At 33.2% G+C, this 19,506-nt stretch overlaps 1 protein-coding gene across 1 annotated transcript; it reads left to right on the top strand.

Annotated features, from left to right (window-relative positions):
• Positions 1 to 17,281: 17,281 nt before the first annotated feature.
• LOC109799206 (putative carboxylesterase 5) lies at positions 17,282 to 18,703 on the top strand. Its single transcript, XM_020359755.3, has one exon. It carries the CDS (start codon positions 17,496 to 17,498, stop codon positions 18,411 to 18,413), a length of 918 nt encoding a protein of 305 aa, XP_020215344.1. The 5' UTR covers positions 17,282 to 17,495; the 3' UTR covers positions 18,414 to 18,703.
• The last annotated feature ends 803 nt before the right edge of the window (positions 18,704 to 19,506 follow it).

Raw genomic sequence — 19,506 nt, 5'->3', positions numbered from 1 at the left:
ATTTATAATATAAAACCAAATTAACAATATTTTTTATATTTCCATTACACTTATATTCGCCTGCTTTATTTATTAATAATTTATTTTTAAAAGTTAAAATTTAATTCATAAATAATTATGATAAATGAAAATTAAATTAAATAAGAAGTTAAAAAAATCTCTAAAAATTATATCATCGAAGAAAAATCCCTAAAAATACTTTCGCGCAAGATAGAAGCTCATGCTTAATATATATAGGTTGATTAATAGGAAAATTACTGATTTGCAGAAAACCTTATAATTAAAACATGTGTCGTAGGAGGATAATGACTAGTAAAGATATGAGAAATCATGAGATATTAGTAATGAAGAAAAATGATAAAGGGTAAGAGATGAGCACAATAATCATAATTGAAAATATGTGAAGAGATAAAATATAAATATAATTGAGTAATGAAAGGGGACTAATAAAAATAAAGATTTAATGAATATATAAGAGTAAAGAGGATATAGGAATGATAAGTTAATGGCGATAATGATGAATAGAGATAACTAAGAATTATGAAATGTGATGATACAAAAATCGTTATATTTTATTTGAGGAGTCTTGTGCGGCATTTAAGGCATTTGGCGTATTCGAGGTGATGATCGATGACAATGATGATGATGATATAAGAAGTTCAGGCAAAGACTTGGTCTTTTGGGAAAGTCCAATTAGAGGTTTGATAACACGATCACGTTGGTGATGAACATCTACACTATTGTTGTTTGTGATTAGTGAAGTTGTTTGGAGTTCATATGTTCATGCATACTTTCTTTTGGAAGTGATAGTAAATATATGCATGAGGATCTCTATGATCTTCTACCTTGTCCTTGGAAGTGTTTTGGTAAGGATCCTTTAACAAGTATAGGAGGTGGCCATGCCCCATATATCTTCTCCTAGTTAAGAGTAGATTGAGTGGGTCACCAGAGAGTGGTGATCCAATTCAAGTGCTCTTATGTAGGGGTGGGAAAAATGAACTATATTGCACTAAGCTGTTAAGAATTTCACTTAACCAAAAAATAGTTTGCATAAACTAAATTAAGTTGTAAACTAGTTTAGGCGTGAACTGAACTTTTTTTTTAATTTTATTGGACTACACTGGACTGGTATATGAGTAAAAGCATGAGTATTCTGGTTCTAAATATATCTGAAAAAAATAAACAAAAAAAAATTATACATTTCCAAGATCACCATCAAGAACTGCAATTTTTGCTTTGTTGATTTTAATAATGTTAGTGACAAATATTGGCACATGAATTTGGCCTCTAGTAGCATAAGTTTTTTTAATAATCCCAAGAGAAAGTATGTTTGCAAGATTCCTCATAAATAACAAAAGCATATTAGCCTTAGGATTTTAAAGTTACAAGTGAAATTCATAAAAGAAAAAGACAGAGTTAGCCCTAGTGCACCGAACAAAGTAGAAAAAAAAAAAATGCAAGTTATTTTAAGTTAGTTTATAATGCACTAAACTACATTTTTAAAAGTTCAATTTTAAAAATTTGAACTATAAAGCAATTTAGTTTGTTTTTAATTAAAATAGTTTAGCTTTTCTTAGTTCAATAGTGTGCAGTTAAGTGGCATTTTAGTTCAATGTAGTTAATTTTTCCCACCCTTACTCCTAGGCTACCTCATATTTAGAGTGTCTTTAACAATTTTGTAAATTGGCACCACATGTACATAAAATTAGGAGCATGAGTTTGCACAAGTCCTTAAGGAATTTTAGTGGATGTTTAAGTTGGTGTATTGAATAAAAATGATTTATTGATGTTTGAGTTGACATGAATGATGGTGTGTGTTGTTCTTAGATACTATTTTTATTCTTCATATGTGCTTATACATTTGTGAGGTATAGTCTCAACTCTCACTCCTCTTGTGTTTTTGTTGTTGTTTTTCTTGTTTGGATTAAATGTCGTACAAGAGTTGGTTAGATAGATGAGGTTAAGCCTAAAGGAAATGAAGGTCAAGGCTTTAGTTTTACTTTTATGACCTTATTATGATTAGTGTGACATCAAAGCTAGAGAAAATTTGTTGCTTTGTTTATGTCATTTCGAAAATCATGTTTTAGACTTAGTATTTATTTCATTGCTTTATGTTTTCATTGAGGATTTGTAAAGGTTTCTTTTTGCCTCTGGTTGCAAACTTAATTCCATTTTATTCTCTTGTTAATAATTAAAGGTTATTATGGGTTAAGGAGACATGTGAACCCTTTTACAATGTGACTAAAGAGCTTTGCTTTATCTTAATCTTTTTAATGAGATGTATTTTCATAATAAACATTTTGGAGTAGACAGGTATCATCACTCATCTCTAAATTGCTCCAAATGATGTGTGTTTAATTATAGAGTTCTTAAGTGACAAATTACTGAAAAGTGGATGTATTTTGTTGGTATAGGTAGTACTAATCAATTCCTTTTAAGTCATCATCTACTGTATAATCTCACACATACGACCTCTGTATCCTTCTCCTTTTGGTGTGTCAAGGATGTTACAAACCCACTAGCTTTTGTTTGGTTTCTCGCCAAACCACACTATTTTGGGAGAGAAAACCTACTTTTATACCATTTGTAACATTCCTTAAATTTGATGTCTCAATGGCTCCACTCTACGAAACTTCACACAATAACCCTTTCTGAGATGTTTGACCACCTTTAGGGTTAACTGTGGAGTTCTTAAATGACAAGCTACCAAAAAATAGACACATCTTGTTAGTATATATAATATTAATTAATTTAATTTAAACCATCATCAACTATTCAGTCTCACACATGCTTATTTCAATGTGTCATAGATGTTATAAGTGACAAATAATTAAAGGAATAAAACAAAAACAAAAAAAGAGTAGTTACCTTTTTTTCGTGAGTGATTACATATTTATAATCAATTAAAGATATTATTGCCTTCAGAAAAGTAAAAATTAAAATAAAGGTCATCCCTTTTTTATAGATTTACAACAAATAAATATATTGTATTATGATACAAGATTATTTTTAATTATTGATATTTTATTTTAAAAATATTGAAATTTAATATAAAAATATTATAAATAAATAAATGTTAAAAAATTCATAAAATGCTCTTGTCAAAGAAAAATAGTTAAAAACATTTCTACATGTTTTATTTAATATTTTGGATATAATTATTCTAATTTATATAGAGAGAATTATAGAAGCATAAAAATAGTAGTAAAAGATGTATTAAATATAAAATTATTTTTTTAATTGTTTTTTTAAATCACTCATAACTCTAAATTGAGGTTGTGTTTATGGTTATGACGATGTTGATTGCAATTGTTGCAATATAAAATTATTATATATTTGTATTAAACATAAACAAATAATTCTATAATGATAAGAATCTGTCAAACCTCTCATTCACAATTTTTCACTCCACACCTCTTTTTCCCTTTCATTATATAATTTTTTAACACTTCAATTAACCATTATTTGTTGACTCTTTCTCTTTCTTAACATCCCATTTAACCACACTTATTATAATAAAATATTATAGTTTTGAATTTAAAAAAAAAAAGTAAAATAAATTAGTGTTGTGGATATGTTACAATTACATAGCGAAATTTCCAGTGCAGTTGCGGGCTGTTGAGATTGTAGGAATCAACAAAACATCGTTGCCACAAATACAATAGATGTTATGGTCTGCAATTTTGAATCCCGATTTCCTCTGTTTGAAATAGGTTAATGTACACAGATTATTTATAAAGTAAAATACTATTTTTTTCTATAATTAAAATGTTTTTATTAATTGATTATTAGTAATTAAAAGAGAGAAGAAAATATATTAATAAAAGATATCTTCGATGCGTGAACAAAAATATCACACACTAAAATTCTAAAATTATATATTTTTTAGAGATCCAACAAGAAATAATTTAGAAATGGAACTGTAACGACCCGGCTAGTCACCACACACTACCCAACAACAAGACGACATGCACACAGAAAAGAACAAGTATATACATATAGTGTCTAGAATATATACATATATACAAGGTCCAATCTGAGCTACATCAGAATATATAAATACAGCTCAAAGTAGCCAAACTAGTGGCCAAAACATCAAAACATCAACAAAATAATGTTCCATCTGCCAGCTGCAGACCTGTCTCAACTCACCAACCTAACCCTGCTCTGCTCCCATACAACGTATGATCATCGCAGTCCAAACACATAGAAACAACAAAGGGTAAACTAGTATAAAGAATCAGCATATAAAACATATTTAAGTAATATGAACAGCTACAGCTATCAGCACATCATCATCATACATCTCATCAGCTATACAGCATACACAGCAATAAGCACACAATGCGTCGTCACACATATCAGCTCGGAGATCTCTTACAACAGCTCAGCCTTACGGCCTACAACAGCTCAGTCTTACGGCCTACAACAGTTTATATCAGCATACAACACAGCACAACAATTCATCATAAGCAATAAAGGCTTACAGCACAGCTCAGCACGGTAATATACATCTATAACAGCTTAACATCATTATTCAGCATGACCATCTAGTCAGCACAGCATATTCATCAATTACATCTCAGCTCAGCAATTACAACATAATTCAACAACTATCAGCATATAATTCAACATCATCATACGCGCCCGGCGCACTCATGGTCGCGCCCGACGTGGCACAACCAGAGAGTACCAGGGAACCAGCGCGCCCGGCACAATTCCTATTGCGCCCGGCGTGAGGGAAGGCAGAGATCTCACGAGGTCTCATAAGCCCGGCGTGATAATCCCGCGCTTGGCGCAAGAAAGCAGAGACCTTCCCAGGGTCTCACGCCCGGCGCAATATAGATTGCGCCCGGCGCCACCTATGGCAGAGACTCCCAAGGAGCCTCCACGCCCAGCGAGACATAGTCACGCCCGACGCCACACCATAAACCAAAAAGAGTGGGTCACTGACTGATAACGCGCCCTGCGTGGTCCAACCACGCCCGACGTGAGCCATCTAGGGGCATCCATCTTCAAGCTCGTCCGGCGCACACAACTCCGCGCCCGGCGTGCTCGACCAATGAAACCCTCTGTTAGTCACGCGCCCGGCGCCAAGAACAACGCTCGGCGTGCTCTCAATCAGAAACTCTCCTACTTCGAAAATTTTGCTCAAAACCTGCATAAATCAATAGGAATTTCACATGCAAACCATCCAAAGTGCCACATTTTCATCAAACATCACGAAAAACCCCTCATTTTCAGCATGCAACCATTAAATCAAGAAAACCCAAATTTTCACCCAAAACCCCGAAAACTCGAAAATGAATCCTCTTCGATCTCAGCCAAAAATCATTCATCAACAACCAGCTAATGAGTTTCTAAGACTCATTCTCAACCAAAAACGGCAAACAAAACTAGTTTCCCTTACCTCGGTGAAGAATCCGAGCTTCCGGGAAGAGGAACGAAGAAGAAAATGGAGAAGGAAAGAAGCTCCACGCCCACAACTAGCTCCAAACACCACTAAACAGCACCTATGCTCACCCAAGAAGAAAGAATCAGCAAGTGTGTAGGAAGAGTTTGAGGAAGAATGAGTGAATGAGAGAGTGAGAATGAAAATGAGTATAGGGGAAGAGGAGGAAAATAAGAGCGGGTCTCACAAGAACAAATGGGATGTATGTAACGACCCGGCTGGTCACTACACACTACACCGTACACCTGAAACCAGACAGAAAGGAACAAGTGTATACATATAGTGTCTAGAATATACATATATACATGTCCAAGTCTGACTAGATTCAAAATGTACAAAAATACATCCAAAGCTACTACACCAAGTAGCTGAAACAATAAAACATCAACAAGGATCAGCTCCGCCTGCCAGCTGCAGACTCACCACTAGCCACCAACCTATCCTTGCTCTGCTCCCATACATAGTATGATCATTGCAGTCCAAACCACATGGAACAACAAAGGGTAAGCTAGTGAAAGGAAACAACATACATATATAAATATGTGAATAGAAGACAGCTACAGATATCAGCACATCAACCAGCTTAACAATATCAACTTAAAATACCACAACGTTCAACAATAACAGCACACATCTCACATCATCAGCATACAACTCATCAGCCATACAGCATAACAGCAATAAAACATACAATGTGTCGTCACGCATATAAGTTAGTATTGGTTGCTTGTAATCGGTATAGCTCGACCTGGCCCCTATACCGTGGTCGCTTTGTACACGTGTGCCTCGACCTTGCCCACACACGGGACCACTAAGACTTAGAGGAGAATAGCAAGTTACCACTCCAAGGGTCAGCTTTCCAGGGAGGGTTTTCAACAAATTGGGCTCCAAGAGCACCACAGCCACTCAATCCACACAATGGGATGAGGAAGTTTCGAAAAACATTTCCTCTAGCCTTAGTGATCAACAACTCAGCCTTTCGGCCTACAACAACTCAGCCTTTCGGCCTACAACAACTCAGCCTTTATGGCCAACAACAACTCAGCCATTATGGCCTACAACAATTCATATCAACATTCAACACAACACAACTTTTACAACTCAACATATCAACTTGCAATACAACACAACTGTACAACTCAACATCAACTTGCAACACAACACAACTTTAAAACTCAACATAACTTTACAACTCAACATCAACTTGCAACACAACACAACTTTTACAACTCAACATCAATCAACCAACATCATCTACTAGTCATCACATTTTATTCATCCATTTCAACTCAACTCAGCATAAAACAACATTAACCAGCATATAGTAATATTTCATCTCCGCGCCCAGCGGGACCCAGCCAGAAAGCCCAAGGCTCACTCGCGCCTGGCGCAATACCAATTGCGTCCAACGCCCACAAAGCAGAGACTCCCAAGGAGTCTCACGCCCAGTGCGACAAGGGCCACGCTCAGTGCAGCACAACAATATATATATATATATATTATCTATTACAGCGTAGTATTACATCATTAACAGCATATACAACATACAACATATTCTACACATAATACGGCTCATCCACCTTGTTTACAACTCATATATCTTGTCAAATTACCCATCCAAACAACACCAATCAACCTAAGCACCTAAAACAATCTTCAACTTAACCAAATCACTAAATGTGAAATGGCAACCTTCACAGAAAACAGCGTATCAGGAGTTACACTACTCCTACCATACTCATCCTTATCTCATATGAAAGATAAGAAGATTTACTACAACTCTCATGAAGACACCAAGTCCTAATTCCTTCATCTACCATGTTAAAAATGATAAAAACCGCAACAGCTATAAACAAAGTTAGCAACTCGACCCCTCTTCACTAAAACAGCCATATCTAGAGTTCTAAAACTCCCTTTTGAGTGATTCCAGCGCCATTGGAAAGCTAACATCCAAGGATACAACTTTCACGAAGACTATAAAATCAAATTCTGAAAATAAAATGCACGCCCGGCGAGTTAAAACCGCGCCCGAATCAATTCTCAACCAGAGACCCACAGAGGTCTATTGCGCCCGGTGCAATCAACCTGCGCCGGCGCGATATCAGTAACAAAAACATAAGATTCGAGTTTGATAGTGCGCCCGGCGTGGTTCTCCCCACGCCCGGCGTGATTCACACAGGGATTCCCCATTTCAAATCAACGAAGAACTACGCCCGGCGCAAATTCAAACAGTAACTCTCCCCAGTTCGAAAATTTCACCCAAAACCTGCAAAATCAACATCCCAGGCACATGCAATCGGTCCAAAACATCACATTTTCATCATACAACCTGAAAACACCAGCTTTTTCAACATGCATCCACCAATCATCAAAAACCCCAAATTTTTCATCAAAACCCCGAAAACCCCGAAAACCCATTTTCATCACATACAGCCAACAATCTTCAAGGAATCAACCACACCATGAGTTTAAGAACTCATTTCCAACAAAATCTGCTAAGAAAACTAGCTTTCCTTACCTCGGTGAAGAGAAATCCGAGCTCCGGGAAGAAGAACGGAGAAGATAAAGAGAACCCGCACACGATTGGCTCCGAATGGCTTTCAAGTTGGAGAAATTACACCTCCTGGATCACTCACGGCTTCAACTTGAAGAAGAGAAAAGGAATTCCAAAATCAGCAGGGTTTGTGAGGAGAAGAGAGAATTTGAGTGAGTAGAAAAATGAAAGAGAGTTGAGAGTGAAGGAAGGAAAAAGAAAGAAGAGAGTCTCACTATGTAAACAAAATTATGTGCAGAAAGTGGAGCAAATTACACAGTGCATTATTATTTATTCCGAGAATTACCGTCTGCAGTAGCACACTTGAGAGTGGTGAACCATGATTCCCCAAGCCTAGTTGTCGGGATTATATTAATCAATTATAATGTTTATAAATAAATAATGAACACAATTTAAAAGGAAATGTTTTTCAAAAGCTAGGCCATTTTTCTTCTTTAGGAAATTAATTTTTTTATTCATTCCTGGAGTATCTACCGCCGATAACAATGACTAATCTCCTCGTTACAAGGGAGAGATAGCTGGCTCCAAGATTTAATGCGGTTGCATACACAAGACAGGATTCAAATCTCTAACCTTGCTTAAGCGTGGATCAACCCTACCGCTGAACCACACGTTTGGAATTTCTTTAGGATATTAATATATTGTGTTTAGAGGAGGGAAATGATTTGAAAGATAGAAGAAATGTGAGAGAATTGATTTGATAAATAATAAATATGAGAGGGAAATAATTTGAATCGATAGGAGAAATGTGAGAGAATTGATTTAATGAATAATAGATAAAATAATTATGGTGGGGTCGTAATTATTTGATAGAATAAAATTAAATAAAAAGTAAAAAAAATTAGAATTTTAATTATATTTTATATAGTTAAAAATAAAGTAAATATAAATTATTTAAAAATAATACTTGTATTCTCATCTCACTTTTGTTGATGGATGTATTTATTTTTATTTTTATTTATTTGTGATGGATGCATTTGGTATTTTATTTATTTATCTATAAAGGAGTAGCATAATTAATTATATAATATTAATGCATGCATGTGGTAAAATAAGTTTATGGCAATTATGCATATAACATATTTTATATTTTAATTTACTTCTTGAATTCTCATTCATATATGTTTAACTCGATTATGAAAAAATAGGCACATAATTGATTATGTTATTTGCATAGTTGGTGTTATATTGACATTTTTTTTAAAAAAAATCTTGTATTAAAATAATATAAGATTATATATGTTTTTATTTTTTAAATTTTTGTTAATTTTTATTTTTAATTCTTGAGCATTTTTTTACTAACTTTAATCTTTTTTTTTTTTTTTCAATTTTCACTTTTACTCCTTTAACTTTAGCTCTTAATAATATATACATATTTTAACTAAAATAAATATATAAATATCATTTGTATATATGAACATGAATTAATTTTTTTAAAAATATATATAAATTAGAATTTCATTACAAAATTTTAATTTTTGTTAAATACAGTTAAAATGTATATGAGAATTAAAAATAATAATAAACATCTTGTCACATAGTCAATTATTCTTACTATAATCAATTATGGTGGACTATACAAAGATAAAGAGAGAGAGACCTTGAGAAAAAAAAAAAAAGGAAGAATAGTTGTGTGCTTGCAAGTTCTCTAAATAGGAGGTTTGTTTTAAATTGTTGAAGAAAGTTTTGTATATATTTTGAACTTGTATTGTATCTACCAAATTCCCTCCAAGTTCCAAATCAATCATGTCTATTTAGGGGAGATCGAAAATGACATGAGATTCACACCCAAATTACTCACAAATCTAGAGTAGTCCATTGTCACAAACAATCATGTTATTTGGAATTTTTCCAGCTTCCCTCCCCCTCCTCTCATCCACTCTATTTTGTCCTTCCCAAACAGAGTGTAAGACATTTTTATTTTTTTTACTTTTAGACTTCTAGAAATTTTTTATAATATATAATTTTTACTATATAAGTAATTTTTCTTTAATTCATCATTTTAAAATCATATAAAAATATGTTTGTGTGGTTGTGTTTGTTGTGAAATATATGTAATGAGATAAAGAATCATCTTAAAACTAAACTTGATTTAATAATTGGTAAAAAGTTTTATTTTTTAACTTATGTGTAAGTTAGTTTTAATTTATAAAAGAATATTTTGATTTTTTTTTTAAAAATTAAAAGTATTTTTGAAAAAAATTATTCAAATAATTTTTTATAAATACGTTAAAGCCGAAACTGTTTTAGGCAAGAAAAGAGTAGGTGAACTAATTCAGTCCAGACAAGAATGAGATAGCCCAATTTGTTTTGTCTAGGCTGAATCGCCTTCCATGGTTCTATATTGTAAATTGGCAGATGTTAAACACACCTCCACTCTCGTATTAACACACCCCTTTTTTTAAAAAAAAATATATAAAATGTCTAAATTACCCTTTAAAAAAAATGAAATTCCTAAATTTACACCTCCCTTCCCCGCACCCCCCTTATCCTGTATAAGCATGTAAACTTTAGTCTGGAACGACACTAGAACGGGCCGTTCTGCAAGAAGAACGGCCGTTCTGCAAGCAGTACGGGCCGTTCTGCTTGCAGTACGGGCCGTTCTGCTTGCAGTACGGGCAGAACGGGCCGTTCTGTTGCAATACAGGCCACCGCGTCACTTTTAAAATGGCTACTTTATGACTGATTTTAAAACTATGATTTTAAAAGTCATTTTTGTACTAGTGTTTCTTTCCATAGAACAAGTAAGAGTCTTTCTCTTACAAGATCACCTGCTGACATTGCGCACCCCTCTTCTTTCTCTTTGTGGCACTCCTCTTCTTCTTCTTTTTTTTTCCCGCACCTCGCACACCCCTCTTCTTTCTCTTTCTGGCACTCCTCTTCTTCTTCTTACTGTTACGAAAAGTTCTTTCCGGAATTATATAAAAATGTTTCGGAAAATACTTTCCATAATATTAAATTCTTATTCCGGAAAGTATTTTCCGGAAATGTTTTGTTACATAATTCCGGAAAGTACTTTCCATAATATTAAAGTTACTATTATGGAAAGTTCTTTCCGGAATTATATGAACAATAATTTTACTATTCCGGAAAGTACTTTCCGGAATGCTAATGACTGTAAAAGTACTTTCCGGAATGCTAATGATTGTAAAAGAGCCTTTCTTATGCTGGTTATGGTGGGGCTAGTCCTTTTTTTCTATTCAGAATGACTGTAAAAGTATATTACTTAATGACATTGAGCGGAAAGAGACTTTGGGAAGAAGAGGGGTGTGGGGTGCGGGGAAGGGAGGTGTAAATTTAGGAATTTCATTTTTTTTAAAGGGTAATTTAGACATTTTATATATTTTTTTTTTAAAAAGGGGGTGTATTTATACGAGAGTGGAGGTGTGTTTATCATCAGCCTTGTAAATTTGTTATATTGAAATGGGCCTTCATTGTTTGTTTGGAACATATACAAAAATAAATAAAAATGAGGCCAATAGGATTTTTCTTTTTACATAATTCGTACCTATTTTGTTTTATACAATTGGGAGCTAAAAGTCTTAATTAAAAACTATGAAAGAAAGAAGCAACATAATTATCTATAAGTAAAGAAAAATGAATTTAGTTAAGAGAGAATAAAAATATGCACGTGCTTAAAAAGTTATAGTCTACATTTAACAAACTTATCAACTACTTGGTTTATTTCTTAGTTCTTATAAAATGTGTTTGCACTTCATAGTATAATTTTGATATGTTATACTAACCACTTTATTCACAAGTATATAATAATAATGCTTTTGGTTACCTTCCTCATTTAACAACTTGACCGTTAAATTAGAATATGATTCAACAATAAAATTACTTGAAAACCCTTTATCGCTTATAGTCTTCAATACATGATAAATGACCCATATTTTGAATTCGATCACCAAACAAACAAGATCCTAGCTTACACATTAAAATACAATAATAAAGGTATTATAAACTATCCCACCATAGGATGCCACTTGGTCGCTTGAAACAACTCCATCACAATTTAACTAATAAAATCAGGCCGAGGCAAAACCCATCTAATTCTATGCACCACATGTTGAACACGAATATTGGAAATAAATCCCTTGTCAACAAGGTGTGAAATCTCCAAAGCCCGAGCCTTTATTTCATTTGCCACACACGTGGATTGAGGCATCACATTTTTGAAGATAAACAAATTTCGCATATGCCAAATTGGTTCAAGCCCTACAATAAAAAATATGTTCCAACTCTTGCAATAAAGTGAATTGTGAGGAAGATTCACGTGCAAGCAAAGTTACTAAATCACTACTGAAAAAGCAATAGCATTCTGCCCCCTATGACATTTATCCACATTTCTTGAGGTGCAGTACAATCACTTAATACATGCAAGGAATCTTCAATTTCTCTTGTGAAAAATGGACAAAATGAAATAGTGGTTAAACCCCATCTCTCCCTCCATGCATTTGTGCATAGGCTTCCATGAGCCACCCTTCACAAAAAACACCGAATTGCAAACTTCAAATCGGCTAGAAAATTTCGTCACTCGTTCTCCCATGTCGTGTACGAATAACATCATATGCTTCCTTAAAGGATAATGAACCATCCACAGATTTAACCCAACCAATAATATCATTTTCAGCATCCAGGTAAGGAGGAGGATGACCACTAACCTCATACCAAACACCTTGAGTAATAAACATCATATATGGTCAATATTCCAATCAGTTAGTATATTATTGCACTATTTTTTAACTCCTCTAGAGGGATATAGAGGATTGCAACATCGAGAGTAGACTTAATCTTCAAAAAGTTAGTGATCCAGCCAAAAGTTAACATACAAACTATCACCTACCTGTCAAATAAGAGTTAATCACCTATACACTATTAATGAAAATTTTTTACATAGACAACCAATTAGATTTTTTAATTGTGTCATGTCAATATAAATACATTTACTTTTAACAGTAACATGTCATAATTAAAAGATCTAATTAGTTGCCGGTGTAAAAAAAATGTATAGGTGATTAACTCGTCAAATAATACTAAGTAAGACAAAATAACTATGTTGTAGATCCCCTAATATCACATAACTACTTTGCACAAACATTATTTTTACAAGCTATTTTTACTATGGAAAGATGATAAGTAGTCTTTTTGATCAGATAAGAGGTATTATTTGGTAAAAATGAATTTAATGATCGCATTAAATGTGTCAAATGGTTATCTGCCACCACAAGGGAAGACAATGAAGATAGACAAAATAAACTTGTGAGTTGAACTCAAAGTGTTGTAACAGTCATCTTCTCCAAGTTACTATATAAGAAAATTCAAAGAATAAGTAGGGAACTATCTACCTTGCCCATGCCTAACGCTACACAACCCGCACCCCGCATGGCTAAGGAAGAGGCCCTTAAGACCTCATGCCTGGCGTGGTAAATGTACCATGCCTGATCCCATCTCAAACAAAGAGTCTTTGGCTGACTCATGTCCAACATCACCATATTGGTGTCTAATGTCATCCAAATAGAGAGCTTTGTCTTGGTCACGTTGGGCACCACTTAACCTTAGGCCTGACATCACCAAGTTATAGACTTTCCTACATTCTCATGCTCAATGCCATTCAAACCACGTCCAACTCCATTCTAACTAGAGATGAGTCTCTCTCTTACACTTGACACCACTAATAATCCAGAATAGCCTCAAACTAAAATGACGCTCGATGCCACAGAGATGTGTCCGATGCAATGTTAGAATTCTACTTTTACAAAACCTAATTTTGACCCACAAACTAAAACTCAACAAGGAGCCAACATATGCATCACTACAAACCAACTATATACATCATAACCAACACAAAAAATGTACTCCAACTCAACATGCAACAACAAGAATTTAATTTACCATATCCGAACCAACATGCTTCAAAAATCTCAATCCTAACTTAGGTCATTGTACTTCAAATCATGCAGCTCACTAGCAAATCCAATTAACATCAATCACAACAATTCAACTGCTTCACTATGTTAACAATTTTTCAGCTTCCTTTACCTCAGGTAGCTCGGCACCAAGGTAGAAGAGAAGAAAAATAGGCTTTCCACACTTCTCAGATTTGATTCAGAATCTACACAACCTAAATCACCACAAGCAACTTAAAATTAGCTAGAGAAGAGAAGAAATCTAGAAGAATAGTTGATTAAGGGAAAGGAATCCACGGATCAAAGACCTTCTCTCTAGAGTTCTTTCTCTCCAAAGTGTTGAGGAAAAACGTTTATGAGGCTTTGTTCAAAATAGAAACCTTATATACTATTTCTCTCGGGTCAAACTCGATTTTTGCCTAGAGAAATCCTTCCAACACCATTGAAACTCCTAAGGGATCCTCATACTCTTTAACATTGAATAACAACTCAACTTAACAACATAAAACGATTAGGAATAATTATAACGTTTTCACAACTAGTGTTATAGTGTGTGTATATGTGTCTGTGGGTGTATTATCTTTCCTTCATATATTAACAAAATCACTTGCTTAGTGGTTAAGTTTTGTTTGAATTAAGGTTTAAGGATTCAAATATCTTGTTTAGTACTCCCTATGTTTTAAAACTTTAAGTTGTTTTAGCCATTTATACACAAATTAATTTATACATATTTGAACTAAATTACTCTAATTTTGTAATTTATAAATTTCTACAATATTCTCAACTACCTATCCATGCCACTCAAAATAATATTAATGCTCCATTTAAACTAGCCTTAATTACTTAACATATAAAGGTATAAATAATTAGAAAATAAAATTACAAAAAGATGTGTTAGAACACGTAAAGAGTATATATCTCATTTTCTTCTAATATGTTTGTTTGGTCATATTTGCCCTTATGTTTTCTTTGATTGAATATGGTAAATTTTTTTATTTTAAAGTTTTTGCTTGAATGTTATAGATTATGTAATTAAAAATAATGAAACTCAAAGTTTTCTTTCTCTTTATCTTTATCTTCTTCATTTTTTTCCCTTTTATTATCACATGATTTGTGATATCATACATTAAAATAGACCTACTTCTCTATTACAAGGTTTAAAATCAAGGTATATCAACTTTATAGTTATAATTTTGAATTAATTTAATTTTTTAAATTAAATTTTGGGTCTAAATATTATATGTTGATATATACTCTCTAGAAATAATCGATGAAGTTAATATGATACTTGCTAATATTTGACTTGAATTAGTTTCTTCTTTAACATTTTATTTCTTCTTTTTTTTTTCTTCTCTTTATGCCTTTTTAATATTTTTACTTTTCTTAATAATTTTTCTTACAAATCCATGTCATTTAAAATTTGAATGATATTTTAAAATCATATTTTAATACTACGGTAATTTTTCCTCATTTCATCTTTATTATCTAATACTCCTTTATTTCATCCTAAATTATAAATTTCATGTATCTTATGAGAACTACAATTTATACTTTTTTTATTCTTTGCATATAATTGAATTCCACTGTTTAATAAAATTTAATCATATAATATATAAACTAATATATAATAATATAAAGGAAAGAGTTCTGCAATATTTTCTAATACAATCTTTTTCTTTTAGAAATTTAAAATAATCAATATATAAAATATAATTAAAAATCTAAAATAGAAAATTCTCCACTTCAAAGTACAAATAATTACATGCCAAAAAATAATAGTAATTAAAAAATTCATGCAAAAAATTTTGCTTAAAATTTAAGCAAATATAAAGCTAATAACTTATTGTCAATAATAATAATAATAACAATATTATTATTATTATTATTATTATTATTATTATTTTATATTGAGTCTTAAAATAAAAAAAAATAATGACACCATAAAACTATTAATTATTACAATTAATTGTTGGAGTTTTAATGTAAATGTGCAAAAAAATCATATAAAATTAATTATTACATTAAAATTAAACATTAATACGTTAAAAATTCATGTATAATATTTATATCAATTCTTAATATTTCACATAAAATATGTAAAAAATACTAATTATTACGTTAATATTTCACTTTAATGCATTAAAAATTCATGTAAAATATTTATATTAATTCTTAATATTTCATATAAAATTCAATTAATATTAATATTTTAAATAACAAATAAAAATATTGATGTAAAAATGAATTTTTCCAAAATTCATGTAAACCTTTTGGAAAATGTTGAAGTCTTTAAATTTGATGTGGATTATAGTTGAAGCAACTTAAATGACTTTTGAGAGTCTTTTTTTTTCTTTTTTGAAAGATTGTTTCAATTCTATCTACCTCTAATATGTTTGAAGCAACTTAAATGACTTTCGAGAGTCTGATTTCATCACAATCCTATATCTACCTCTAAAAGGTTTAAAGATGTAGGGTATGAAAGTTATTTTCACAAAATTAAGAAGAAAAAAGTTATTTATTTAGCACAATAAACTAGAATTAAAATGCACGATAAAGAAAAGATCATTGGATTTATTGAAAGATGAAAGGTTTTAATTGAGATACTATCTTTTTCTATTGAACATTTTTTCAAAAAGAAATAATACATAACCTAATTATTCAATTCTTAATTAGATGAATTGTTGTACCATAGTTAAAATATGTACTTGAAGGAAGTGGAACCCATAAACAAAATAATTTCACTTCTATTAAATATGAAGTTATATAATAATATTAAAATAAAATATTATTATAAAGAATGTGCATGCATATGTATAGTGTGTCTACACACACATTCACATTTTCTTTCTAGAAAAAATTGTATTCAATTTTTATGAGGTATGTTTAAATGTCATATATATATATATATAATTTAAAATTATTCAGCTTTCTCAAAATAACATCGTCAGACAAAGTGGGAGAAGAAAAAAGATAAAAATGAATTCATATTATATTAATCATGTATTATCCTTCACTTTTAAACCACGTATAATGTTATATTTTTTATAAAAATTTTCATAATTCAATTAAAAAATAATATTTTCTTGACTTGTTTAAAATTATTTCTTAAAGTTGATATATTTTTTAAATCACGACATACATAATATTTAAAAATTAAAATTGAGTAAAAGATAAATCTCATTCAATTATTAATATTTACATTAATAATTTTTATTGTTTTAATATTACATAAATAATATTATCTTATTAAAAAAGACTATATATATCACTTAAATAAATAAATAAAAGAGTTGAATGTTACCTTAAAAACTAGAGAAAAAAGGTAGGGCGCAAATTTTCCTTGTTTGTATCTATTTCTAGGTTTAGGGTTAAAATTAAGAGTGGTGACGCGGAAGAAGGCGAAGGCGAGGAGAGAGAAAAAAAAGGTAGAGAGTTAAACCGTTCATTATGGTCTTGTCTTGGCTCAACAACCGTATCCATCGCTTCAGCCTAATCCTTCTCTCATATTCATAACCAAACCCCACTCTCTATCAACTCACAAACACATCATCGTCTCTCTTCTCTCATCATAATTACCATGGACCCAAACCCAAACGCCTCAGAGGTTCTCCACGAGTTCCCTCGCCTCTTCCGCATCTACAAAGACGGCCGCGTAGAGCGCTTCCTCGGCACCGAAACCACCCCTGCCGGCACCGACCCCCCAACCTCCGTCCAATCCAAGGACCTCACCATCAATGCCAACACCGGCGCCGCCGTCCGCCTCTACATCCCCCCCAACGCCGCCGGAAAGAAGCTCCCCCTCCTCATCTACATCCACGGCGGCGCCTTCTGCGTCTGCACCCCCTTCAACCCCGCCTACCACCACCACCTCAACGCCGTCTCCGCCTCCGCCAACGTCGTCGTCGTCTCCGTCCACTACCGCCTCGCCCCGGAGGACCCCCTCCCCGCCGCCTACGACGACTCCTGGGAGGCCGTCAAGTGGGCCGCCTCCCACGCCAGCGGCGCCGGCCCCGAGCCCTGGCTGAACGACCACGCCGATCCCTCCACCGTCTTCTTCGCCGGCGACAGCGCCGGCGGCAACATCGCCCACAACATGGTGATGCAGGGCACCGAGGAGGGCTTCGGCGGGTTGAAGGTTGAAGGGATGGTGCTGCTTCACCCTTACTTTGGTGCCGACAAAAAGGACGAGCTTGTGGCGTTTCTCTACCCCGCTTACGATGGACCCAGCAACCCCAAGATTCACTCCCCCATGGATCCAAAGCTTTCCACTTTGGCCTGCCCCAGGGTTCTGATCTTCGTCTCCGAGAAGGACTTTCTGAGGGAGAGAGGGTGCAACTACTACGAGGCCCTCAAGAACAGCAACTGGAGTGGCAAGGTCGACATCGTGGAGTTCTCCGGAGAGGATCACGTCTTTCACTTGTTCGATCCCACTAAGGAAAACTCTCTGTCCCTCATGTCGCAGTTTGTCGCTTTCTTGAAGCAGGGTAGAGCTTGATTCATTCATTCCTGGTACGTGGTACCTGGTACCTATACTGCGATCACTGCTCACCCTCATTCTTACTGTTTTGCTTTCTTTCTTTCTTATATTGTTTCTCTAGTTATCATCTTCTAGTTCTAGTTTCGGAACCCAGACTTCGATCGCGTGGATTCGTTTCCAATCCAATCCTCTCAATCTTTCTAGCTTCTGTTTGTCGTTTCATGTCGAGCAATGTCTGCGTATCAGATTCTGGAATGCATTAATGAGTATTCTTTATTATATAATAATAATTTTTATTATTCTGGTTATTTCTCTCATAACTTGGTGTTAGTGGTCCTGTAAAAAACAAATCTTGTAATGTTGGTGTTGAGTTTTACGCGTATTGTAACATTATTATTTGTATACATAAATTAAATTAATCAATCACGTCTTAGTATGAGAAAATTGGGCCCTATATATTTTGACATATTTTAACGTTATTTTAAAATGAATACGACTTCGTAGACAGGATGCACGATTTGATAACCGAAATGGATTTTAAAAACAATGAAAAACTTCAAAACTTTCTCCCGCCTGAACACTTCATTTTCTGATGTGGTTATGATATCAATCTAATTAACATATTTGAATATAATACAAAAATGATTTTTGCAACAAAAAAAAAATCTAGACAAGCTTGTAAAACTTAGCCGGCCCGTCCTTGAATTTTTCTTCAGGTATAGAGACATATTTAATTATTTACCTTTGTGTATTGCCATTCATTTCCAAATGCGTCATGGATAGAGTTCTCAAAGAATGCTCCAATCCGTAGGCTATTTAGCCCACTTTGATTATGAGTTGGATTAGGTAAAAAAAAATTAATTGGTCAAAAAGTTTAATTTGATTAACTTTTGACTTGATCCATTTGTGTTGAACTCGTGATGAATCATACTCTTTACTTAATTCACTTACATTTTCCATCCATAAATTCAATCCACCGATATCTTATTTAATCATTTATTATTATTATTATTATTATTATTATTATTATTATTATTATTATTATTATTATTATTATTATTATTATTATTATTATTGGGGGAAAGAGACATTTTGTGCCTTTAAATATTTT

The sequence above is a fragment of the Cajanus cajan genome, chromosome 3 (genome assembly GCF_000230855.2).
Source record: "Cajanus cajan strain Asha chromosome 3, NIPB_CcT2T_4, whole genome shotgun sequence".
In the NCBI taxonomy this organism is placed as follows: Eukaryota; Viridiplantae; Streptophyta; class Magnoliopsida; order Fabales; family Fabaceae; genus Cajanus; species Cajanus cajan.
The sequence above is the reverse complement of the archived record's forward strand: the minus strand, read 5'-3'. Positions and strand labels throughout refer to the sequence as shown.

What these genes read in the sequence shown, in the direction of transcription:
- LOC109799206 (XM_020359755.3), top strand. Translation starts at nt 17,496, where the DNA reads ATGGACCCAAACCCAAACGCCTCAGAGGTTCTCCACGAGTTCCCTCGC.